General features: G+C 37.0%; 4 protein-coding genes across 4 annotated transcripts; 2 read left to right on the top strand and 2 right to left on the bottom strand.

Moving 5' to 3' along the window:
- Nucleotides 1-4984: 4984 nt before the first annotated feature.
- Nucleotides 4985-6727, bottom strand: LOC133032404 (uncharacterized). The gene has a single exon (XM_061106335.1). It carries the CDS (start codon nucleotides 6725-6727, stop codon nucleotides 4985-4987), a length of 1743 nt encoding a protein of 580 aa, XP_060962318.1.
- A 7547-nt stretch (nucleotides 6728-14274) lies between these two features.
- LOC115700285 (mediator of RNA polymerase II transcription subunit 18) lies at nucleotides 14275-18930 on the bottom strand. Its single transcript, XM_061107344.1, has 5 exons — nucleotides 18415-18930; nucleotides 17642-17741; nucleotides 17490-17550; nucleotides 17072-17398; nucleotides 14275-16702 (listed from the first exon to the last, which is right to left on the bottom strand). The coding sequence occupies exons 1-5, from the start codon at nucleotides 18448-18450 to the stop codon at nucleotides 16600-16602; spliced, it is 627 nt and encodes a 208-aa protein (XP_060963327.1). The 5' UTR covers nucleotides 18451-18930; the 3' UTR covers nucleotides 14275-16599.
- On the top strand, nucleotides 14418-16337 carry LOC115700278 (probable E3 ubiquitin-protein ligase ARI8). The gene has a single exon (XM_030627850.2). It carries the CDS (start codon nucleotides 14418-14420, stop codon nucleotides 16071-16073), a length of 1656 nt encoding a protein of 551 aa, XP_030483710.1. The 3' UTR covers nucleotides 16074-16337.
- A 32-nt stretch (nucleotides 18931-18962) lies between the features above and the next one.
- On the top strand, nucleotides 18963-19472 carry LOC133032403 (uncharacterized). The gene has a single exon (XM_061106334.1). It carries the CDS (start codon nucleotides 18963-18965, stop codon nucleotides 19470-19472), a length of 510 nt encoding a protein of 169 aa, XP_060962317.1.
- The last annotated feature ends 7160 nt before the right edge of the window (nucleotides 19473-26632 follow it).

Below are 26632 nucleotides of genomic sequence, written 5' to 3'. Positions count from 1 at the left end.
CCATTATCGACGTTATGTCGACATGTTGTCGACATCATGCAACCAACATGGTATTTACTATTTGTCGACATTTTGTCGACAGAATGTCGACAACAAGCATTTTTCTTTTTTTTAGAAGTTGTCGATATTTTGTCGACATCATGTCGACAAGATGTCGACAAAATATCGATGCAAATGAAAAAAAACCGTGAATAAAACATAAACATAACATAACATTAACATTAAATAAAGTTCATTAAAAACATAACATAACATAAAAAAACATAAAAAAAAATAGAAAATAAAGTTCATAAAAAAAAAACAAACATTAAATAAAACTCACCACAAGCCATAACATAAGAAATTATTTTTTTAAAAATTCTTTGGCTTGTGGGTGAGCCTTGCAATACTTGCATAATGTTCCAGGCTTCACCGGTTTACCGTTAAAGATGCCTAGTTTGCAACGACGGCATCCTTCAGGGAACCCTGGTGGTGGAGCCGGCCATACACCAGTTTTGCAAAAATGTGCTTCAAGTTGCCTGAACCTGAACTCGTTCCCACATCGTTCTCTTTCGAAAGCTCTTTGGGCGTCAAAAACTTTCTGCATTTCAGGAGTAACTATGCCAACATCAGGCTCCTGCTTCAGCTCTTCAGGAGTTAAGATGGGGAATTTGCCTTTGTTCTTTCTTGGGGCCATATTTAGAACTTAAGAATAAGAGAAATTTTTAAGAGTAAGAGAGAAGTAGAAGACAAGAGCACTTATGAATAAGAAAGGGATTTGCTTTTATAGAGCAATAAACATGTTGGGAATGTATGAAAATTTAATGGTCATTAAATGCGTAACTGTACAGGTAAAACGCATGAAATGGTGTATTTGTCAACTGAATGTCGATACTATGTCGACATCATGTCGACAACATGCCAATTTAGTGTCACTGCTAACACATTTGTCGATGCCATGTCGACGTCATGTCGACAGGTTGTCGATAGGACACGTGTCTGACATGCAACGTGTCAGTTGGGAAGGGTTGTTGGGAACGTAGGTAAAATTTATTAACATTAAATGTGTAACCGTTGTTAATTGTCGATTGAATGTCGATATTATGTCGATGTCGAGCATGCTTGGTGTGGTTGTCAAATGTATGTCGATAGTATGTCGACACAATATCGACAATCAGTGCCCTTATTTCTGCTGTTGTGATTATCGACATTATGTCTATTGATATCGATGGGATGTCGATTTTTATTTTTTTTTGGGTGTTTTTTCCTTTACTCACCTTGTTTTTTTGGTTTGCAATTGCAGGAGACAAAGTGTTCCTTGTTGTATCGTACGATGGTGTTTGGTTATGTGAGAATTATAATTGGATCTACAAAGCAAATAGCAGCTTGACGTTGACAGTTACAACCGAGATAACCCTACAAGAACTGCGACAAATTTTATATGAAGAGTTGGAAGTTGATCCGGTAGCGTATGATTTAAAGTTGGAGATTTGTTCCTTGTACATGAAGGGAAAAATGGTTGCGCCAGAGGTTATTAAGAGAGAACGCCAACTGAGAACGTTTTTAGAGATGAGGGCAACAATGTCAAATACATAGTTTATGCCATTATTTGTGACCAAGGTGAGAAAAGTTGGGAATTCAGAGCCTACGCCGCCTACTAATCCTCTCCCTCGGAGTGTGGTAGGGTCTTGCGTTCCCGAAACAGATGTTGGGATTGGTGTGAATGAGGAGGTTCCGACCAATTTAGAGGTTCCGACCAATTTAGAGGTTCCGACCAATGTAGGGCAAGAACAAGAAGCGACAGGATTTCATCAGTTTGAAGAGTTCGATACACCCTTCTACAATAACGATCCAATTGTAGATTTGAATATGGACGATGAACATGATTTAGCAGTCGATGAACCCGTAGCGGGACCATTGTTGAGGTTAGAGTGTGTACCGAGTAACCAAGGTACACAGCGAGAACGACAACCTCGTAGTGAAAATCGCACTACACCTGGAACTAGCAGTAGTCGACCAGGCAGAACTGAAGAACATGCTCGTCATGCAACGTTCTCAACGTTCTCCTCTTTTGAAGTTTGTACCAAGTTCAAAGCTCTCATGTGGACTGTAAGCCCAAGTTCTTGTCTAACCTATCTTTTTCATATTTAGATTGATTTTATCTTGATTTAAGCTTGAATATAAAAAGAACAAAATCAAAGATTCAACACCAGAATTTTACAAGCTTCATCTGCACTGAGAACACATCTCAGCCGAGTAGTGCTTGGGTTCCCCGAACCAGGGTAAATTCATCCACTAATTCTCAAAGGTTCATATTACAATTTCCAATTCTCTCTAAAGGAATCAAATACAACCTTAACAGCAATTAGTAATGAATTACCAACAACAATCAAGAACACTGATTGTTAATGCACAATCCCTTGTGCTGCAACTGAGCTCTTCTTCAACATGTCTTCAACCTGAAATCCCTTCAGATCTGATGATGAAGATGACACTGAACTCCCTTCAGTTTGAACTCAGCAATTCCAGATTCAGATCATTCCGCCATTGATGAACACTCTCAAGCTCCAAGATCTGACCTGCCATAGAACATACAGAAGAAACAAGACGAAAAGAAACGAACGTAATCCCCAAATCTTCGATAAAAAGTACGTCAACAAAATACCCAGAAATCGTATTTATACCCAGCTAAACCAAGAAACCCGAAATAGACAGCTGTTACCGTCTGAACAATTAAAACCTAAAATATCTTTGCTGACGTGGACTAACACTAACAGTACGAACCCCAGACAAAACACTACGAAACCCAGACGCAACTGGAATACTACTGGACATAATTTGTCACTACAGAAAATAATAGTTCTAACAATCTCCCCCTTGACAAATTATGGTCAATGACAACAATACCAGTGCGAAACAAAGCAACCATTAAAATATAACAAAGTCTAAACAAACAGAAAAGCAAACACTTTAAACAACCAAACAACAAATGCACCACTACCACTTTACACACAAAGGATAAGTATTTCTCCCCCTTCATTGAGCATAATCCATGTCAAATTGTCCCCCTAAGAAAATAAGAAGTTTATCAAAGAGCTCCCCCTGAATGGCAACAGAAAATGCAACATAGACTCCTCATTGCAAAGAAATTCCAAAGTATCTATTACAACATTAAAGAAGAAAGACAAACCATCTCACAACATGACCTAAAACATATGGATATTAGATATAAAAAAAATGAGAGATTGACTAAGCAAAACAATCAGATCACCACAATATTACGAATGATGCTACAAATGAGATTTATTTTTATTTCAATCAAAAACATGCCAAATGATATATCTCAAGAATTAACATGTTCAACTTGTAAAGAGGAAACACAATGAGTGGCCTAATCAATTAACAAGTGAGCAATGATCATTTGGGCAAAGAACAAATTCATTCAACTTCACAATGAGCCATACTTAATAAAAAGATGAGACAACTTCGACCAATCCACATATTCACACACACTTGAGAAAGACAATAAACAAGGAATTTTTTACAGGATTTTGAACCAAGATTTTTCTTCAGTGTGTGCAAGTGACCTCATGTGAGAACATTGGCTCACTCGCTCAAAAATTTTATTAAGCTGCCCATTTTTTTTTTTATCTTTAGACACTCCGGCTCTTTCTTTTGCAACCAGCTACGGCTTTCACTCTCCCTCAGAGATGTAGCCGTCCTCTTTTAATCAGAAATACTAATATAGAAGGAGCATACTACTTATTAGTAAATGGACTAAAGAAAGCTCTTCCCATTGCATCTAAAAGAGGTAGCCTTTTTAGCTGGGAAAAATAAAGGTTCAAAAGATCCTGAAAAATTCACCTATTTAGAGCTTCCTCGATAGAACTGGAGAACCTGTAGATGGGACATGAAGTGCCTCATAGAAAAAAAATGATAGCAATCAAGGCTTAGCTGAACAAACAGAGAAAGATAATGATCATATACCACAACAAATTAATCAGATAGAACACATAAAAAAAACTTCCCAAGTTGCACACATTAATATGAGAATTCAAGGCTTTATTAAACAAAAATCCAAGAGAGCATCAAGAATAATATGTGATTATCCAATGTATTTTTACTCAACCAATTCTAAAAAAAATGATATCCGTTATCTATATATTTTGAGTCAACGTGCATTTTGAGAAATGTTTGTGGAACTTTCATTATCACACATGAAGACACATAAACAAGCAATGAGGAACACTAGACAACATATCATGTGTGTATCATATTTCTTTTGAAGCAAGGGAGTACGATGTACAACATTTTCAAAACCAGCATACACTAGAAAAAAAACATCATCATTTCTTTGTTTAAACCCAAGATTCAACAGTATAAGGTTTAGAAGACCATACCATAGCACTAATAATAGTGAATGAGCTCTTGAAAGACGAGGTGATGATTTAACACTCTTATTTCTTTTGGTTAAAACTTTTGGAATAGCAGTAAAGTCTCCAATATCTGATTTATCCAATGATGCACTATTACATAGGACAACATTGTCCAACAAATAACTACCATCACTAGATCTCTTCCCTGTTAAGACTGAGCACCCATCAAATGAAACTAAACAATGAGTTTTAGAAAAACTTACAATATAATTTACATCACAAAGTTGACCGATGCTTATCAGATTTGCCTTGAGTCCTTTCACATACAGTACTTCAGTAAGAGGTGCAGCTCTACTCATCACCAAGTCTCCTTTTCCAATAATATGGCCCTTATTTCCATCACCAAAAGTGACAACTCCCTCCTTTGCTTCTTTGTAATTGACTAACAATTTCTTGTTGCCCGTCATGTGTCGAGAGCAACCACTATCCAAGTACCACTGTCCTTCCAGAAATGCAGACAGTGATACTTGAGCTACCAACCCAACATTCGATTCACGATCAGCCTTCAATCTCCACTCACATTGAGATCCTTCCTTTCGAGTTTTATTGGTTTTTTGAAAAATCATAGGTCAATTGATCATAGCTTTCAAGTAGTTCTGCAGCTTATAGCATCTGGGTCGAATATGACCCCTCCTGTTACAGAAGTGACACACTGGGATGAATCTCTCCATATGAGATATATTCTCTGGGGCAATTTTTCTTCCTTCTAACTTCACCTTGGTAGGTCCAGATGGAACATGGAATTTTCTAGTGGGGTCTGAGGACTGAGGTGTCGAGGGAAATGATGATTGATTGTCATCCTTTTTGTCTAGGTTGATCACTGGTGTAATGGACTCTTCTACCCCCAAGTTATCTCCTTGCTTATACAACATCTTGTATCCGATAGAGGTTCGATCACCATAAGGTTTTTGAAGTTGAAGAGTTTGATTGATGGCAGTCGTTCCTGGAGGGATAAACTCTAAAGCCTGTTTAGCTCTTATGAGTTCAGCTGAAAGCTTGTAGATCTCATTCTCCTTCTCATCAAGAAGTTTGTTGAGATTCTTAACAGTGTCCTCCAGCTTGACTTTTTCAGACTCTATCTGCTCCTTGGCACTATTCAGACCTATAATCTGCTTGGTCATATATTCCCATTGAGCAAACATCTCTTCATATGCATTTTGTCTTCCATTACTGTCGACTTCAGACACAGTGGAGACTCCATCATCCTCAGATTCAACAGACTGATGACTTTGAGCCATGAAAGCCACTACCTGTTTATCCTCATTAGAACTTTTGCTTGCAATAGAGTCTTTTTCTTCGTCACTATCGCTCCAGGTGGCAACAAGGGCTTTCTTCTTCTTGAGAGTGTTAGCACACTCGGCCTGAATGTGTCCGAACCCATCACATTCTCTACACTGAATGCCCATGCTCTTATTGTCACTGAGTTGCTGACCATGCCAGAAGTTCCTAAGAGGATTTCTTTTGGAAGCATTTTCCTTACCTTCAGAACACTGTTTCTTGTACTTCTTTTTCAAGAATTTTGCATAGTTCTTGGTCAGCAAATCTACAGCTTCATCTGAGAAACCAGCAGACAAATCTGGGATAGACTTATTTTCTTCTTTGTGAATGAACGCAATATTGTTGTCCCCTTTTTCTTTGTTCACATCCATCTTCTTTTTTTCTTTCTTCCACCTTGTTAATGACATTTCATAATTATGCAAGGATCCAATCAGTTCATCAAGATCCAGTTCCTCCACATTTCTCATTTCTTCAATGGATGTTACTTTAGACATAAATCTCCTAGGTAAAACTCCAAGGACTTTACGAACCAGCTTTGCATTAGAATAAGTCTTTCCCAAAGCATAAGATTCATTTGATATGTCACACAATTTAGCATGGAACTCAGCCACCGTTTCTTCTTCCTCCATTGATAAATCCTCAAACGCTTTTGCCAAAGCACGAAGGCGGGATTTCTTTACAGCATCTGTTCCTTCATTTTTAATTCGTAGTTTTTCCCAAGCCTCTTTGGCCATCTCACAGTTTGCAATGACCTTCAATTGATTTGTGGACACTGCATTGAACAAAGCATGCATGGCCTTCGAATTAAAATTGGCCCTCTCCATCTCATCTGGAGTCCACAAGCTCGTAGGTTTTGGTTTGGTGACACCGTTATCCATCATCGTTGGGCATGTCCAACCATCTTCAATGGCCATCCAAACTCTTTCATTCACCGCCCTCAAGAATGCTCGCATTTTGGTTTTCCAGTATGGGTAATTAGCACCTTCCAGCATTGGGGGTCGTGATGTGGACCCTCCTTCTCTGAACATCTCCATTCCTGTACTAACAAGGAAAAACAAAACAAAGATAGAGAGCAGTATACTCCCAGAGTCGTGTCTGGAGAGGGGGTTAGTTCCAACTGGGTGTTGCAGAAAGAAAAAATGCAGAAAAATCGAGAATTGCAGCAACAATAAATTTCAGAATAACGAATCTTGCAAGAACCCTAAGGATCAATATTTCTAACAGAAATAGCTGGCTCTGATACCAAATGTAAGCCCAAGTTCTTGTCTAACCTATCTTTTTCATATTTAGATTGATTTTATCTTGATTTAAGCTTGAATATAAAAAGAACAAAATCAAAGATTCAACACCAGAATTTTACAAGCTTCATCTGCACTGAGAACACATCTCAGCCGAGTAGTGCTTGGGTTCCCCGAACCAGGGTAAATTCATCCACTAATTCTCAAAGGTTCATATTACAATTTCCAATTCTCTCTAAAGGAATCAAATACAACCTTAACAACAATTAGTAATGAATTACCAACAACAATCAAGAACACTGATTGTTAATGCACAATCCCTTGTGCTGCAACTGAGCTCTTCTTCAACATGTCTTCAACCTGAAATCCCTTCAGATCTGATGATGAAGATGACACTGAACTCCCTTCAGTTTGAACTCAGCAATTCCAGATTCAGATCATTCCGCCATTGATGAACACTCTCAAGCTCCAAGATCTGACCTGCCATAGAACATACAGAAGAAACAAGACGAAAAGAAACGAACGTAATCCCCAAATCTTCGATAAAAAGTACGTCAACAAAATACCCAGAAATCGTATTTATACCCAGCTAAACCAAGAAACCCGAAATAGACAGCTGTTACCGTCTGAACAATTAAAACCTAAAATATCTTTGCTGACGTGGACTAACACTAACAGTACGAACCCCAGACAAAACACTACGAAACCCAGACGCAACTGGAATACTACTGGACATAATTTGTCACTACAGAAAATAATAGTTCTAACATGGACAAAGGAAGATATAATGGAAAATCATGAGCTAACTACTTGTTTACAAAGTAAGGAAGCAGGGGTGATAGAGCTTGGTAATTTTTATGAAAACAAGGAAGAACTGAGACAAGTAGTGGGTAGGTTTGCACTTAATAACAATTTCGAGTGGATGGTGAAGAAGTCATCCCTTGATGTGTTGTACGTTACATGCAAGACTCCAGATTGTAAATGGAGATTGAGGGGGAGGAAGAAGATGCATTCTGACAACTTTGAGGTCACTGTATTTCACAATGAACACACATGTAACTTGAATGCGAGACGTTCAGATCACCGTCAAGCAGCACCATGGGTAGTTGGCCACCTTATTAAGGGGAAGTACACCCAAGACGGAACTAAGTACAAGGCTAAAGACATACAGAGGGACATGTTTGACAACTACGGTATCAGTATGAGTTATGTGAAGGCGTGGAGGTGCAGGGAGATGGGACTTACGTATGCTAGGGGTACGCCTGAGTTTTCATACATGAAGCTTCCTGGGTACTTGTACATGCTGGAACAGAAGAATCCAGGTACCATTACTGACTTGTACTTTGAGGATGAGCGGTTCAAGTACTGTTTTATATCACTCGGTGCATGTAGAAGGGGCTTTTCTTTTTGTCGTCCTGTTTTGAGTATCGATGGCACCTTCTTGAAGACGAAGTACGGCGGTATAATGTTAGTTGCTGTGGCATACGATGCGAACAATTGCCGGTTGCTTATGGTATCGTTGACAGTGAGAATAACGACTCCTGGACGTATTTCTTATAGAAGTTGAGGGTAGCAATTGGCGTGGTTGAGAACTTAGTGGTTGTGTCAGATAGGCATCAAAGCATTGATCATGCTGTTGAACTCATTTTTCCCGAAGCAGTCCACTGTGCATGCTATCACCACATTGTTATGAACGTGAACGCCAAATTCAAGACTGATGCTTTTCACAACAAAATATATAATGTTGCTTACGCATGGTCGAAGACTGAATGCGATAGAGAGTTCGAGAAGCTTAGAAAGATGAATCCGGTCATTGCTGCATATGTGGAGAGTATAGGGTTTGAGAAGTGGGCTCACCCTTATTGTTTGGGCGATAGATACAACATCATGACGAGCAACGCTGCTGAAAGCTTCAATAGTGTCACAGAAGAGTTCAGGAAATATCCAATAACTACTTTGGTTGAATATATCAGGTTCACACTCCAATCGTGGTTCGCTGATCGCCTCGAAAATGCTGACAAATGTGCCACCCCTTTGGCCACGCTCTTTGAAAAAAACTTGGCAAAAATTCATGAAAATGCAAGGTACAGGCGCGTCCAACGAAATGGAGCCAATTTGTATAACGTTGGTAGGGGACCTAACAGTGAAAGAGGTGGTGATGTGAATCTAGTTGAAAGAACATGCACCTGCGGCGTGTTCACGTTATTGAAACTCCCTTGCCTTCATGCATGTGCCGCGGCATTAAAAACGAACACAAGTGTGTACACGCTTTGCTCACCTTATTATTCAAAAGAAACGTGGAGGAAGATTTACGATGATACCATCAATCTTGCTAGTGACGAGGATGATTGGGTTCTCCCAGAACACATCATGAATATGAAAGTTGGGGTACCTGTGGAAAAGAAGCCTGTAGGTCGTCCAAGAAAAAGCAACGCTGGAAGAAGACGGGAGAACCGTTTCCCGTCTGGTGATAAAAAAGGTTCTGTACCACGAAGCTGCAGCCATTGTGGCGGTTCGAGCCACAACAGAGCAACATGCAAAACCCGCATCTGAGGCGTCTTGTACGTATTCGTTGGGAAATTTGATATATTGTAATGATGCATATTTTGTCATAGTTATTTTTGTTGAGGTTGAATATTTTTCAAATATTTTAATTATTTTTAGGTTTAATAGTTATTTTTGTTGAATAATATTGATATTTTATATTTGAAACCACGAATAATTATCAAAATTTGAACGAAAAGAAAATCTATATATACATAACTGTAATGTTAATTACACAAAATATACAATAACCCAATAATTACACATATAATCAGCCGATATTTTGGTAAAATAAATCAACACACCACCGTTGACGAAACATAGCTATCCGGTCTGGCGTCACATCGGTCAATCCACGCTGCATCATGAGATGCTCCACATACTCAATGCAATAGACGCCACAATCACCACTAATTGCAAAATAAAATGTAAAGTCAGTCTAACGTAAAACATATTTTAATACTATAGTACTTTTTTATCGCTATGTACCTGGTTGCTCACTTCGGAACTAAGTCGTGAGTGGCTCGAGTCGAGTGCATTTTTGGAAGCACCGTGATGTCACAGTTAGCTAACGCCATGATCTGGTTGTTATGTGGAAATTCCCCGGTTGCAAGGATTAGCGAGGGCAGCAGTTCTGCCCAAACCTTCAGGATGGGTTCCAAGGCGGTCCAATGACAGACGGCCGGAATCACAGTCGTAGACATTAATTTTCCACAGCTCTATGTCGACTTCAACTGTGACCCAGTGCCTTGCCTCGGGAAGGTTCAGAACGAAGTAAATAAACTCGTTACCCCTCCATCTCTCAAAGACTTGGGACTGTAATTACAGAGAACAACGAAACAATTAACAAACCATAATAATCTTCCCAAACAATTAACATTTAAAATCTTACTAAAACAATACCTTATGAGCCCCTCTGCAGTAGTCCAGGATATAATCCTCCCATTTAAAGTTTTTCCTCGGACCCTTGTGGCTCATCCATGCACTGCTCATCATGGCGGTCACGAATGTGGAGAGAATGATACCCTTCTGAGGAAATGTCAGTGGATAGTCGGTGCGTCGCCTCCTCAGCATATCCATTGCTGCATCTATATGCTGCATATAAAGGGAAATGTCAGTTAGACAAAAAAATATATTAATTGCACATAAAGTTGTAAAGTGAAGTAATATTATAAAATACTTTACTTACGTCATCTGTAAGCCATTCCTTTGGTGTGAGCATTATCCAAAAGAATCCTGGACCGTAATCACCACTTCTCAAATCCCGAAGTCGGTGTATCGGAATGAGTCCAACACACCACTTTCGGAAAGTGGTTAACAATTTCTCATCCGGTGGCTCCAGGGGATCAAAAGTCGAAGATGTCCTATGTCTCATCTTCATCTCCGTATAGTCACCGAACCATACAGGAGGCTTTCTCTTCCTCTTCCGACTCTTAACCACTGCAGGTTGTGCCTCTATCGACAAAATCTCACCCTGCGACTCGGTGTCATGTACATGGATAAGAGGTTGTGCCTCGATCGGAGTCGCTGGAGCTCCCTCATAAGGATCGTAATCGTCGGGGAAGACCTCATCCTCTTCTACTGGGGGTGAAGCAGCTGGTGGTGGGGTAGATGGATCTGCTGGGGCCTCCGGTGCTGAAGCTGTCGTTGGCGGACGATTCAACATGGCCAATATGTTTCTGAGCTGCTCCATAATTACGTTCTGACCACCCTTCAGCTCTACATGGCTGGTCTCGTATACCTTCTTCAGCTCGACATGAGCAGCATACAGACCATGAGTGTCAGCCTCGATCCTATCCAACCGAGCCACTAAATCAGTGTACTTGGCACCCCGAACGCCTGATGAAGATGGTGCACTGGGCTGAGGTTCTGAACCAGTGGCCTGAAAAGATATATATCAAAAAAATACGGTAAGCATACGATAATTCCACAATGTAACAAATATCACAAAACAAAAACAATAAAAAATAAAGACATAAAAAAAAAGTTCCAAAAATTGGTACCTGAGTGTCTGGGACCTGAGTCTCTGGTACCTGACTACCTGCCTCAGCCTCTGTGTCATCCACAACATCATCAACCAGGTTCTCCACACCATCGTAAGATATGGTCCTCACAAATGCCTCCTCCTCTGTCCGTGGAAGTAGCCCCTTCACCACTTCAAGATTCTGTTTATGGTTCAAAAAATATCAAAATAAAACCATTTAGCATTTATTACAAGCATTTATGTTAAATAATTATTCTGAACATAAGTGAAAATCATACCCGTCTAGAAAATAATGCGTTGACGTCTTTCTTCCCAATATCGCCTTTGCTCGTCCAGCTAAGCATCCTGGGGAACCGAATCCCGTGGTTCGTGCCATACCTCTTCCCAACCTCCAAAATGGCCTCGTACGCCCAATATTGTACTGCAGGTGCAAAGCCATATGCTGTGTATTTGCACTCGTGCTGAACATCCGAACTCAGCTTCTTCTCGTAGTTGGCCTTCTGTTTCAACATGTCTTTCTGAAGCGAGTGCATGAGTCTGGCGAATGAGTGCTTCCCCCAAGGAATCCGGAAGAAGAACTCGAGGTCTTCCACATATCTAAGTATGTGAGGCGTAATCAGCGCGTTTGCCTCGCGACCCAGAAGCACTGACTCCACAAACAAGCACAAGCCGAGCTTGTACAAGTCTTCCGGGTTCTGGCAGTTTGTGAACTGAAGTTGGAGTGCTTCTGTCTTCACACTATCAGACCGGTTGAAATATCTGTTGATCAATCGGTCTGACCCCGAGCGCGCGACCTCCGCAGCCTTCTCATCTTCTGTTGGCCCCGAGGAGAAGTCCAAACCCGTAATGAGTGCAAACTCCAGCACCCTGAATCTGACCTCCTTCCGACCAACATAAAACCTCATCCTCAACTCCTCCTGAGCATCCACTTTCATTTTGTGGAGCATCAGCTGGTGAAATAACACCGAGGAGAATGTCAAGGGTACGACATTCCAGAAGCTCCCGAAACGGCTTTCCTTCGCCGTGTTATTAAGGTTGAACTCCTCAAACCGAGCTTTGATTTTTGCAAAAATTCCAGTGCCCCTATATGTGACGCGACCAGTAAAATGCTCGGGTGCTGGAATAATGACTCTGGGAGCCATCTGAAAAAACAAAAAACAAATCAACATAATTGCCAAAAAAAATAAAAAATGGTCGACATAACATCGACATCATGTCGATATTCAGTCGACATTACCAAACAGTAAGTACACAAAAATTTCAAAACATGTCGACATTATGTCGACATACCGTCGACATTATGTCGACATTATCAAAAGCAGACACAATACTATTATGTCGACAAAATATCGACATCCTGTCGACATTCAGTCGACAATTCAATCAAATAACAATTACACAATATATCGACATACTGTCGACATTCAGTCGACAATACAACCTAACAATCAACAAGATAATTTAATCGACATACCATCGACATACTGTCGACAAGTCGTCGACAATATAGGGCAGAAATACACTTAAACTACCAGTCGACATCCTATCGACATACAAGCGATATCCTATCGACATACAAATTACAGCAAAATTCAAACAGACACTCAATCTATCGACATCCTATCTACAACCTATTGACATGTCATCGACAACCCTGTAATATACACAGATTTCATTGAAACACTAACATCTACAACCTAAAGATCACAAAAGCTACAAAAAATCCACTAATCTCAACAACATGCAATAATTGGCATCCAAATCTATGAAAAATGTATTTTTTTCTCAAAAATAAACATTACCTTTTAATGATCACGGGTAGTGGTGGCGACGGGTACTGCTCGTGGTGGCGATGGCCTCTGTTCGGTGTCGACGATCACGGGTGGTGGTGGTGGGGACATTTTGTGGTGGTCCGTGGTGGTTCGTGGTGGTCACTGGGTCACGACTCGATTTGGCTACTGACCGAGAGAGAGAGAAAGAGAAAATTAAATTTCTGGTCCGTGGTGGTTCGTGGTTGGGTCGGGGTCGTGGGTGGATGGCCGGAGTGGGTCGTGGTCGTGGTGGGGTGTTGTTGGGACTGTGATGTTGGGTCGATGTCGAAGAGGGAAGAGGGAACGACAGAGAGAGAGATGGAACGAGAGAGAGAGAGAGAGAGAGAGAGAGAGAGAGAGAGAGTGAAAGAGAGGGAAAGACGGAAAGAGAGTGTGAATAGGAAAATTAAATTTGAGGGGTATTTTGGGTAAAAATGAGGAATAGTGGAATTGTTTTGTACAAATTAGTTGAGGGTCTAAATTTTGATATTGGGGGTTTTATTAAGGGCAAAAATTGAAATTTCCTTTTGATTATGTAATAAGAATATTATTATATTAGAATTAATAATAATAATGTTAATTCTAATTGATTTTATTTTTCTAAATTTTTTATTTAATTTGTTATTTATTTAGTTTTTTTTTTTTGCTTATTTAACTTTATTTATTAATTAATTGTAAAAATATTATAATAATTAACAATTAAGTCCTAAATATAGAATCTAAATAACGAAGATGGTGCATATGTTTATGTATATATTAAGATTGTTGGTATAATTTATTTAGAGTATTGTCAGGCATGGTGTCTAACACTTTTTCGACATGTTACGATTGACTAGCAATACTTCCTAACAACTATTATATTAAACTATGTAGGACTCGGTACTTAGTTAGAGCAATAGCTATACTTAACACGTAGGAAGATTCGGCATTTCTCTTTATTTAATGTAACACTTAGTATGATCAATCTTAAATTATTTATTTCATCTCTCTCATTGGCAAAGGCCAACTTCGTTGACTTGAGACTTTGAAATAGTTCAACTTCAACTTCTTCTTCTTCTTCAGTTTTCATTCTTCACTCTCTATAAACCCTCTCTGGCGTCATCTCAACGCACCTAAAACCCTAACTAACCTTCGATCCTCTTCGATCATGGAATGTATGGAAGAAACGATCAAATTCAACGCCCTTCATATCGATGAAAACAGCATCGTCGCCGGTTCCTTCTTCGACAGGTTAGTCAAAGAAGAAGAAGACGAACAAGAACAGAGCGAAACAGGGGGGAACTATGTGATCCTCAACGAAGCTGAGATAAGGCAACGCCAGGAAGATGATATTTTAAGGGTTTCCACTGCACTTTCTGAGTCAAGAGCCGCCGCGATCGTCTTGCTCCGACACTTTAACTGGAATCTCAGTAAGCTGTTCGACAATTGGTTTGACGACGAAGACCAAGTCCGAAACTTAGTTGGCCTCTACCGGACCCCGATCGTACTTCGGTTCTTGTCCGATCATCCGATTACTTGCGGAATATGCCTTGAAATATGCGACAATATTAGTAATACTACAGCTTGGGCATCTTGTGGTCACCCATTTTGCAGGGACTGTTATGGAGGTTACATTTCGAAATCGATAAACGATGAAGGACCGGGATGTTTGTTTCTGAGGTGTCCTGACCCATCCTGCGGCGCCGCCGTCGGTGAGGACATGATCGGAATGTTGATCATCGACAACACCATCAAATTGAAATACTCGCGGTACCTTTTGCGGTCTTATGTGGAAGATAGTTACAGGAAGAGGAAGATCAAATGGTGTCCTGCTCCAGGCTGCGATTACGCCGTTGATTTTTTCGACTTCATCGGGAATAATTGTCGGACAGGTTTCGATGTTTATTGCCGATGCTCCTTCAGTTTCTGCTGGAACTGTAACGAGGAAGCTCACAGGCCTGTGGATTGTGATACGGTGGCGAAATGGAACATGAAGAACAAGGACGAGTCTGAGAATGCGAATTGGATTCTGGTCAATACCAAGTCTTGTCCCCAATGCAAGCGGCTGATCGAGAAAGACCATGGATGTAATCACATGAGGTGTGCTGCTCCATGCAGATATGAATTTTGCTGGCATTGTCTTGGTGAATGGACCACAAAATCATTCCATTCTTGCAACAAATACTTACCAGAGGCTCCTGCTCCTGAAGCTGATGAGAATGACATCAAAAGAAGAGAGATGGTGAAGGCGTCTTTGCTCAAATACACTCATTACTATAACCGTTGGGTAGCCAATTTAAGATCGAGGCAGAAAGCTGTGGAGGCCATACGCCTAGTACAAGCTGAATATTTGGATAGGCTTAGTCTCTTGTATGGCCAAGAGAAGCCACTTCTGAGATTCATAACAGAGGCATGGCAACAGATTATAAGATGCAGACGAGTGCTTCAATGGAGTTATGCATATGGGTATTACTTCCCTCAGCATCAATGGGCTAAAAAACAGTTTTTTGAGTACTTGCAGGGTGAGGCAGAGTTCAGCTTGGAAAGGCTTCATTACTGTGCTGAGAAGGAGCTAGAGAAGTATCTTGATGGTGAAGGTTCTTCGGTTCAGGAATTCATGGACTATCGTTTGAAGCTAGCTGAATTGACCTCTGTAATTGGGAACTACTTTAAGAACTTGGTTAGAGCTTTGGAAGATGGTCTAACTGAGGTGGAGTCTAATGGGACTTACTGGTCCTGTGAGCTATGCAGCTTTATGAATTCCTTGGCCACCACTAGATGCCAGATGTGTCACAATTTTCCAATGACCATCGACTTATCATAATCTGTTTTTTTGGCAGGAGGAGCCATGCAGTGCATAGTGGGGGTCTAACTTTTAAATAATTGAGAGGCTACATTAATATTTATTGCTTGTGTTGCTTCTTTTATAATAGTTATCTCTTTTTAACTTGTTTTAAGCCGAGGAATTGTTATGTCTACATTCTCTTTCTTGTTTGTGTATCTTTGTATGTACGTTACTAGAAACATTATTACATATATATATATATATATATATATATATATATGCTGCTGATGATGATTATATATCGACCTAAAGTTAAAGTTGACATGTGTAATCAACCGAAACAGTTTTAATAGTTAATGATAGCCTGAATGTGTTTATCTACATGTACACATCTCGAATAAGATTCTATGCTAATAATTTACTTTACAGTTCAAGTATTGTATATAACAACGATGATTCTTCTTGATCAGCCATGACTGAGAATCTTGTTTGATGATAAAAGTGGCATGCAAAAAGAAAGAAAACCCCAACAAGAACAAGCTTCTGAACGATTTAAAAGTTACTGCTATAAAGTTGTGCCCCCACCATCTGACATAAGAGATGCAGCGGCAGCGGCAGCAGTGGGAACAACCCCAGTTGAAATACCCGGTTTTGACAAATGCAGGAGCCTGAGAAACAAATAACACCGTATGATTGTGCGGTTACAATTGAAAAATCAAACTAGATAAAGGAAGACAAGCCTAAGTATGTTTTTACTGATCAATTTTTAGCTCATCTACTTGTTGAGGTCAAAATAAACTGGGTCTGTCAAACAACCTCTATTATGAATCATATCTTGCAAAAATATTATTGAGCTAAACAAACGGACACTCATTGACAGTTGTGATCAACCAATCATGTCTTCTTATTCCTAGGATCCATACGGGGCTACCAATTGCTAGACACAAGAATTAACTATTCAGGCTTTCTTTTAATATAAGAAAGTGATGTCAGTCCTACGAGAAAGATAGACTCAGAAAAACAAAACAAAATCTTACGGAGCTAGATATTCGCAAAATGAGGATATTGCAGAAGCAACTTCAGAATAGTTTTCGGAGGTTGCTGGGGCTGTCACTTCAACCAACTGATCAGTAGCATGTAGCTTTAGCATTTTATTAACTGATGAAACAGTGACGGTAATTTTAGCACCTCTTTGGAAATTAAAGGCAAATCCCACTTTTAGTAATTCATGATCCAACTTGTAGCCAAGTGCAAAAAATAAACGAAGCACATTCTTGCTTGCTTTGCTTTCCACCACGGTCCTGACTACAACTGAAATCTGATCAGCACCTGCACCCCTCATTGAACCCCCTACATGCCTAACAGTCCTAAAGATTTGAAGATTACTGTGAACTTGTGTTTTTAAGAAGAAAGAAAAACAGGGAAGTACTTAAATTTGAGAAGAAATCTCAGAATTTCCATGTTGGTTCGGCCTGTTCAAGGTCACATAGAAGCCGGACCTCGGAAGGTACAGTCCCTAAAAAATAGGATATTATCTCTTAGTCAACAAGACATCTCCCATTTGAATGCAAAATAAATAGAAAAAACTAGTAATCCCACCCACTCACCAAGGTTTGGGCCACTTTTAAGGCACATCTCATGGATTCTTAGACGTTCTATATGAACACCACAAAGACCCTGAAGAAGAATCTCAAGGGCCTCAACATGCTGCACCATGAAAAGATGGAGAAATTTCTTGTTTAAGGATTCTTTTCTTTTCCAACGAAATAATAGAGATACCAATCTAAACTTGAAATTCAAATCTGATACATGCATAAAGAAATGAGAGATGTGAACTACTAAGCATCTCAAGCAATTACAATGAAGATTGCCAATTATGTGTAAACAGAGCATTTACAAGAAATGCTTAAATGAATTAGGCCGTAGAGTTGAGTAAGTTCTTGTTCTATTCAAATTAATGATGCCTAAAGAGGTGGGATAGATTATGATATATCAAAACAGAAGAGATGCATAAAACTACACCAGACTAGATATATAGAGACATGTATAAAAATACTTTCTCTGTTCACTTTTTCCTGCTTCTGTAATTACATACAATTAAACCCATTAACCTTTTGCTTCTCAAGCTATTCTTCCTTCTTTCTTCAGCTTTCTTTAAACGAATAAATTAAATCAAATAACACATTCAAACAAAACAAAAATTACAAAAAATAAAGAAAAAATTATTATTTATGGTCGGACGAAAATAGATCAATCAGCATTTCCTTTGCCTCCAAACTTCAAATACCGTTACCAAAATATATATATATATATCTCACCAAATTCTAACAGAATTATTGGTAAGAAAACATTAAGATGGGAGAAATGGTCTTAATCTCACCTGTGTCTCAATAATTCCCTGAACCACGCACTCCATTCAAAATATGCTTTTTGTTAGGTTCGTTCTCTGTTTCCTGCCAAACGAAAACCTTTGAAACAAAAGTTTTCTACAATTCCTCTAAAGATAGCGTATAAGAAATAAGAGGCTGCGTTGGCCTGTAAGTGTCCACAAATGTAGAAGAGAAGAGAAGACAACAATGGCCAGGGAGAATGTAGTCTGTACAGAAGCAGGTGAAGGTGAACTGGGGAAGAAGCCAGAAATGGGCTTTCTGCCGCTGGGTCGGACCTGCTATTTTCCGGCCCAAACCAATATTCTGACCCTTTTCTTCCCGGGCATTTTAGAAAAATACAACGCATTTTTTATCTAAACAACAGTTTTCTTAAAATGTTACTTTTCAATTTTGAGAAGCTTCCATTTAATACTGCTGACAGATTTTGCCGTATACATTTAACGATTTTTTTTTTTCCTTTTTCTTTTCTTTTTTTGAAATCTTTAACGATAGTGTTTGTTCTTTGTGTAGTTTTGAACCCGAAACCACTTTCCATATCATGGCCGGCTGCTCTTTTACCAAAGCTTGTGTGGAGCGCGGATTGGGTCTGGTTTTTAATAATGAGGAGGAGGATTTTGGTGCCTGGTTTGAAGATTTCTGTAATTCTCATTTGACCGAGAATATTGAGAAGTTGGCAATGATTCTTTGGAGTGTTTGGGGTGCCCGCAATGACTTAGTCTGGAATGATAAGGCTATTTTTGTGGAAAGAGTTGTTTCATCTGCAATTACTTACTTTGAGCTTTGGAAATTTGCTCAAAATATCAATGGAGGAGCTTCGTCTTCTTCTAGTCAGCCTCGTGCTGGTATTGAGCACTGGATTAAACCATCTTTGGGAGAGTTGAAGGTTAATTGTGATGCTACTCTGTTTTCTGGAGAAAGGAATCATGGATTGGGTTGGATTGCCAGGGATCATGCTGGGCTGTGTGTTGCTGCGGCAGCTGTCAAATACCTAGGAGATATTGATCCTGTTGTTGCTGAGGCGCTGTCCATGAAGGAGGCTTTGAGTTGAATTAAGTCCTGTTGGGAAGATAACAGGACTGTTGAGGGCTTTTGTCCTACAGCGGTAATGTTGGAGTCGGATTGTCTTGTGTTGGTTAATGCTATTAATAGCAAGAGCCATATTCTGTCTCCTCTTGGTCTTATTGTTTCGGATTGTATTTCTCTTATACGATCCTTTTCTAGTTTTGATATTTCAGTTCAGTTTGTTAAACGATCTGGGAACCAAGCGGCTAACTGGTTAGCTCGTTCTTCTGGTTCATGTCCTGATCGTATTTCCAGTAGGGGGTCTATCCCTTCTGGTTTGGAAGCTATTTTGTTAGCTGATTTGCTTTAATGAAAGTTGCAATCTTTGTTTCAAAAAACACACTCCTAAAATTTTAATAAATTTAAATAATTAATTTATAATAATAAAAAAACATTTAAATACTAAAAAGTTAATTCACGCGGTGTAATAATAGTTGTAATCTTTTTAGATAACTAATTTTTTTTTGTATCGAATGAATGTTAAACCATCTTTAATACATAATGTAAAAATTATATACACAAAAAATAACTTGTGATATATTTACATCAATTTTTTTTTAACATATTTTACATCAATTTTTAATATTATGTTTTAATGTACAATTATAAAAGTTAATGTATAATTTAATATTCATAACAAACAATCAATATTATAGAAAGTAAAATACTTAATGTAATTCATAATTTGTAAAATAAAATTCTTAAAATAGATAATAACATTTTATGGTCCATAAATAATAAAAAATATAGAGTATAATTTCTTCTCAATTAAATGCTAATTTGGACCCTTTGTTCTCATAAATTTTTAAAAGGGCCCTCTAATTATTAACATAGTAAGAAAATGGCCCTAATTATAATTTTAGTCTTTTCTTTACAAATTGTGTAATTTTGAAAAGACTGAAATACTTTATTTATTATTTATTTATTTTTAATTTATTTATTCACTTTTTAAATTTTTTAAATAATTAATTAATTATATCAGTATAACTTATCGGAGATAATAGTACGATGGTTCTGATGAACCCAAACCAAGAATTTTGATAGGTCTACTGGCCTAAGTTTATTTAATGTTCTTGCGCTTTTTTTTCTATCCATGAACTTTAGTTAGATTTAATTGAATAAATAAATTAAAATTAAGAAATAATAAATAAATAAAAATAAGTTAACCCTTGTCAAAAATAAGTGAGAATGGGTCTACACTTCTATGAAGAGCATCTGTCTCTTTTCTTAATTCTCTCTCTAGAGAGTGTAACTCTAGTTTTTTTTGACCATTTTCTTGTGTGCTTAGATTTCTGGTGTGAGAGTTGTCTCCTAAGAAGTGCTTTTTGTTTTTGTTTTCTTTCTCGAGCTTTCTTATTTGGATTAGTCTATTTTGAGAGGGTAGTAGTGGTACTGTGTCATATGTGGGTGTCTCAGTATGAGTAGTGTGGTAGATAAAATTTCTTCACTGATCGCCTTATGGTGGAGGAAGAAGAAGAGTGTGAGACTAATGATCAGGTGAGTGTGAAGTTTAAAGAAGGATCTATGGTGGGAAGGGTCTTAGCTAAAAGGCATTGTACTGTACAATTTTTTCAACAGTGTGTATATGGGAAAGAGATGTAGGTTGGTCTGTTGAGGTTTTAGCAAAAGGGAAAGGTTACACACCTTGGTGGGTTTATTCTTTGAGGAAAAAGAGTTGGCTAATAACGTGTATAAAAAAGCTACTTGATTTTTTCATGGAGGCATTTTAATAGGTGAAAAATGGCCTTTCACAGGGTGTTGAAAAGATGCAAGATTGAACATGGTTGAGTGTTGGATTAAAATAAAAGGTTTCCCTCCCAATGCTTTAACAAAAAATAATGTGCTTCATTTAGGAGCCATGGCAGGGGAGGTGTTAGAATTAGTTTGAACTAATACTAATGTAATTGATTGTGAAAGATGTTATTAGAGTCAAGATCAGATTTCCCATAAATAAACATGTGTTCGAGAGAAGATATATCCCAAGTGAGGGGAAAGAGATTTGGATCCAATTCAAATTTGAGATATTTCCTATGTTATGTTTTCAGTGTGGATTTTTTGGCCATGAACAAAGTGATTGCAAGGAAAGTTGTGGTATGGTTAAATATACATCAGGGGTCTTAACTCCATTATATTGAAACTAGCTTAAGGAAGATAGTAGGTTGAATAATTTCTTTGAGGCCATTAAAGGGGCGCAAAATACTCGTCGGTACTAGAAGGACAAAGAGCCCAAAGTTACGTCGGAGACTCCTTTGACGGGGGGTTGGTAAGCTGCAAAGCCTTATCCAACAGTCTAAAGAAGGCTTGGTTGAAGGTTAGAAGGAAAAGGGTATGGGCAGGGACAATTCGGCGCATGCTACTGTGGTGGGTGTGGCCCGAGAAAGTAACATCAAAAAGGCTACCATAGAAAAAAAAAATATAAAAACCAAGTCAACCTTAAACCCTTTGCAAAAGGCTTCTCTAAAAGTGTTATACCCGAAATTCAACTGGTACTTCAGAAGATGACACGTGTTCATTTTAGGGTATATTAACTAGAAAAAATAATGACAATTTTATTTATAAATATTAAATGGAATAACTCTTTAAATGTAGAAATCAATAGGGTATATTTATAACTCCCAGACTGCACAAGTCCTTAGCGAGACAAGGATGTACGACCTATTGACTCGCATATTGACGAGAAACTATTTCATGTCAGAAGACATAATCGCAAGGATGATATCGATAATACATAGCGAGGTATCAACCTCGCCATATGTAGAGAGATGTTGGCGAGACGAACTGGCTGTTAGAATACTTAGCGTGTGATATACATTATACCAACTAAGTGTAGCAGCTTCAAGGGCATGGATAAAGAATAGCGAGACATCCATCTCGCCATATGAAGGCATGCTCTTAGTACCTTCACTAATCAGCTCCAGACATCTTTCAATGAGCTCCACTGCTCCGTCGCATCAGCTCTCTCAGAAAGAAGCCGACATTCAAATGATGTTGGATGCTGAAGTTCATCTTGTCACTAAGAATTACAATTTTCAGATGGAGCGTTATGTCTTACAGCGTAGAAACGACAGGATTTACATTATCAACCTCGGAAAGTTAGGAGAAAAGCTACTACTCGCTGTCAGGGTTATTGTTGCTATTGATACCAAGCGAGATACCCCAGCGAGATACACTTTGCAGCGTGCCTTAATGTTGGGTTTTATGCCCTAAATAAAACTCATTTCAATATAATCAGATTTACTTATTAATATAGATCAGAAATAACATTTAATGTTGCATGGTTCACATGATTTATTTCATGATTATATGTACATAATGTATAAATTCATCTGAAACCCTTTTCACATACTTGATCCTGTTTATTGTGTCGTCAACACATTGGAAAGTAAACATGACTATGTGAATAAAGTTTCCTAGATTTATCAGACATAGGGTTTTACTGATATGATAATCTACAACAAGAGTTTACTTGTATTTGGAGAAATACTATGTTCTTTCCAGAGCATTGGTTAAAGTAAAGCTCAGGTTGGATGCATGGAGTATGCATCGGAAGGGACCGATATTGAACTTTGACTTAGATTTATTAAACTTACCGTAATATCTATTCAAGTCAATATCGCCTAGTTGATCCTAGATCAAATGATCTTAATCCTGATATGATTAGGCTCAATCTTGAAAGGCTATTCGTGTTCTTTGATTTGTTAGTTAAGCCTACTTTTAGGTCAGGGTGATACGTACATTTTGGGAACACGGTAGTGCAATTGAGTGGGAGCGCTAGCATAAACATGGAATCTATAGCTTCTATCTGGCGAATAGTAAGCAAAGGATGATCTCCTTCGAGCTTGACCAAACGAACATAAATGGTGGAGTACTCATTTCACATTAGCTGAAATATCATTTATACGGGGTCAAGTGTTTTAAGGAATAAATACATTGTAGGGTGTAACGGTAATTTAATCCCTTTACAGTGTAGATCATTCATATAGAGGATCATTGATCACATTAGGATTATAACAATGGATAACTAATGATGTGTCTATATGGTGGAACATATAGAGCATTCTATATACTGGGAGTGCAATTCTAAGTTCTATGCGTGGATTCAACGAAGAATTAATAAGTTAGTGAATTTTAGTGCTAAATTCTTGATCTACTTATTGGAAGCTCGGTTATATAGACCCATGGTCCCCCCACTAGTTGAGATAATATTGCTTGTAAGACTCATGTAATTGGTTTTGATTAATCAATTATAATTCTCAAATTAGACTATGTCTATTTGTGAATTTTTCACTAAGTAAGGGCGAAATTGTAAAGAAAGAGTTTATAGGGGCATATTTGTTAATTATGATACTTTGTATGGTTCAATTAATAAATATGATAAATGACAATATTATTTAATAATTATTTATAGTTATTAAATAGTTAGAATTGGCATTTAAATGGTTGAATTAGGAAATTGGCATTTTTGAGAAAATCAGATACAAAAGGTGTTAAAATTGCAAAATTGCAAAAAGCAAGGCCCAATCCACTAAGTTTAGGGCCAGCCACTTTTGTAGGAAATTTAAACTGATTTTTTCATTATTTTAATGCCATATAATTCAAATCTAACCCTAGTAGGAATGCTATAAATAGATAGTGAAGGCTTCAGGAAAATTACACTTTTCTTCTGACTTTTTCTATTCAGAAAAACTGAGCCTTCTCTCTTCCTATCTTTAGCTGACCACTCTCTCTCTTCTTCCTTGATAATTTCGAAATCCTTAGTGTATGAGTAGTGCCCACACACATCAAGTGATACCTCAATCATAGTGAGGAAGATCGTGAAGAAAGATCATCAGCAAAGGAGTTTCAGCATCAAAGATTCAGAGAAAGAGATCCAGGTTCAGATATTGATAATGCTCTGCTACAGAAAGGAATCAAGGGCTAGATATCTGAACGGAAGGAGTCATTATATTCCGCTGCACCCAATGTAAGGTTTCTTAAACTTTATATGTGTTTATTTCATCGTTTTAGAAAGTTCATATTTAGGATGTTAATAAACATACTTGTGAGTAGATCTAAGATCCTGGTAAAATAATTTCCAACAACTGGTATCAGAGCCATGGTAATTGATTTACTTGCAAGAAATTTGGACTTTAAAACGATTGTTTGTATGTTCTTTGGATGGTATCATGTTGTATTGAGTGTTATTTGATGATTGATTGATGTTTGTGAAATTTTCGTGAAAAATAATTGTGATTTCGTTTCTGGAATTATTTTTATTGGATAGTATGGAAAAAATTAAGCAAGTTAGCCTTTTACAGAACTCAATTTGGATTTTATTTGAATTAGTTATGATTTTTTGAAGATTTGACAAAATCGGAAATTTTCTTCTTGATAATTTCCTGCGATCGCAGAACTGTCCGTACAGTTTCGAATTTTTTCAATTTTCTTCAATTTTTCATACTTTTTCATGGAATTAACTTCCAATTTTTTGTATGGTTTTGTATATATACTATTACTATTCCTAATTCAATTCTAATTATCATTTTGAATTAATTTAAATTTTTTTTAATTTAATTCAAGATATTAGTGTAATTTGAATTTGAATAGAATTAGTATTTATCCTTTTGCTTAAAAATCTATCTTATTTTTAAATTTGATTATATTTTTTTTAAATTTAAGGTCAGATATTTTAAGATATTTATAATATCTTTTAAGATATTTATAATATCTTTTAAGATATTTAAAAATATCTTATCTTTTAAAGATATTTATAATATCTTTTAAGATTTTTTTAATTAAATCTTTTTAGATATTTTGACCATATTTAAATTTAAAATAAGATATTTATAATCATGTAATTTTAAATAGATATAAGATATTTTGCTAATTTTTTTTAAATTTTGTTATTTTATTTATTTAAATTATATTTAAAAATTTGAAAAAGATATTTATTTATCTTTTCTAATTTTTATTTAATTTTTATTTATAAAATAACATTTAAAATTTAAAAGTAGTTAGCAAATTTTTGAAATGATATTTAGGTTGGTTGAAACCTAATTTTTCAAAAATTGTAGGTTTAATTTTAATTTTTTTTAAAAATTTCGAATTTTTTTTTAAATTTTTTAAAAATTTTCGAAATTATTTTTAATTTTTTTTTATTTATTTAATTAATTAATTTCGAAATTAAATATTTATTTAAAATTAAATAAATCCTACATCCAACTATCCAGCTAACCCTGTTGCAGGAGTATGTGTTTTAGCTTGTTTGTAAGTTTTTTAAAACCTATTATTACTTGATTGCAAATAGCCATGGTTACTTTTTGCCAGATCTAATGATCGATGGCTCCCTTAGTCAAGATAATAATTTGTAATGTATATTTACAATCTTCTTTCATCTGTGTATGACCTAGCAACATGATAGGACCTATCCAAAGTGTGCCTGTGTGAGCCTATGTGTTTAATTTGATTATAGATACATATAGGTTGTTGTTGCTAAAATAAATTATCATAGTTCTTGATAGAATTTATTTAGGCCCATTTAGTTATTGGGCTTATTCAATTAATAACAGTTGTTCTTATTAAGGTTAAATTCCTCTCTTTTGGGCCTTGTGTGAGAGTTGGGAGCCATAGAAGTGGGTACGACATACCGAACCCAAAGACACCCTCACACAAACCACCCCAATTGTGAAGGCCCATTTGCCTGATTTGAATGACTGTACTAGGTTAATTACACTAGTTTAACCTAATAAAATTGATTAGCAACATAATTAATTTCATTTATTTTGAAATTAATTTAAGAAAAACATAGTTTAAAGAATTTTTTTTTATTCTAAGCTAAACTATGTGTATTTTCTTGTATTTAATTAAATATAGAATTATAACCATCTAGATTCTTTCTGGAACTTAATTTAAATTTTTCATTAAATATTCCTATTTAAGTTGATATTTAGTTATCTTCAACTAACCAACTTAAATCTGAATATCTTTTGAATTCAAAATTTCAAAATTAAGTTGAGGAATTTTAGGCATTGGTTATTAAGATTCTTTAGATATTTTTTAAGTTAATATCTTTTCGAATATTAACTTAAAATGGAATATTTTCAAATTAAGTGGTGTTACAACTTAATTTTTGATATTTAATTAAATTTAAATTTGAAAAATATTTAA

This window comes from Cannabis sativa, chromosome X (genome assembly GCF_029168945.1).
Source record: "Cannabis sativa cultivar Pink pepper isolate KNU-18-1 chromosome X, ASM2916894v1, whole genome shotgun sequence".
Classification (NCBI taxonomy): Eukaryota; Viridiplantae; Streptophyta; class Magnoliopsida; order Rosales; family Cannabaceae; genus Cannabis; species Cannabis sativa.
The sequence above is the reverse complement of the archived record's forward strand: the minus strand, read 5'-3'. Positions and strand labels throughout refer to the sequence as shown.

Coding starts and splice junctions, on each gene's coding strand:
- LOC115700285 (XM_061107344.1), bottom strand. CDS start 18,450: ATGGAGTGCGTGGTTCAGGGAATTATTGAGACACAG. Junction 17,551..17,641: donor TAAAAGTGGCCCAAACCTTG/GTGAGTGGGTGG, acceptor CCTATTTTTTAG/GGACTGTACCTTCCGAGGTC. Junction 16,703..17,071: donor TTTTGCGAATATCTAGCTCC/GTAAGATTTTGT, acceptor TTTGTTTCTCAG/GCTCCTGCATTTGTCAAAAC.
- LOC115700278 (XM_030627850.2), top strand. CDS start 14,418: ATGGAATGTATGGAAGAAACGATCAAATTCAACGCCCTTCATATCGAT.
- LOC133032403 (XM_061106334.1), top strand. CDS start 18,963: ATGGCCGGCTGCTCTTTTACCAAAGCTTGTGTGGAGCGCGGATTGGGT.
- LOC133032404 (XM_061106335.1), bottom strand. CDS start 6,727: ATGGAGATGTTCAGAGAAGGAGGGTCCACATCACGACCCCCAATGCTG.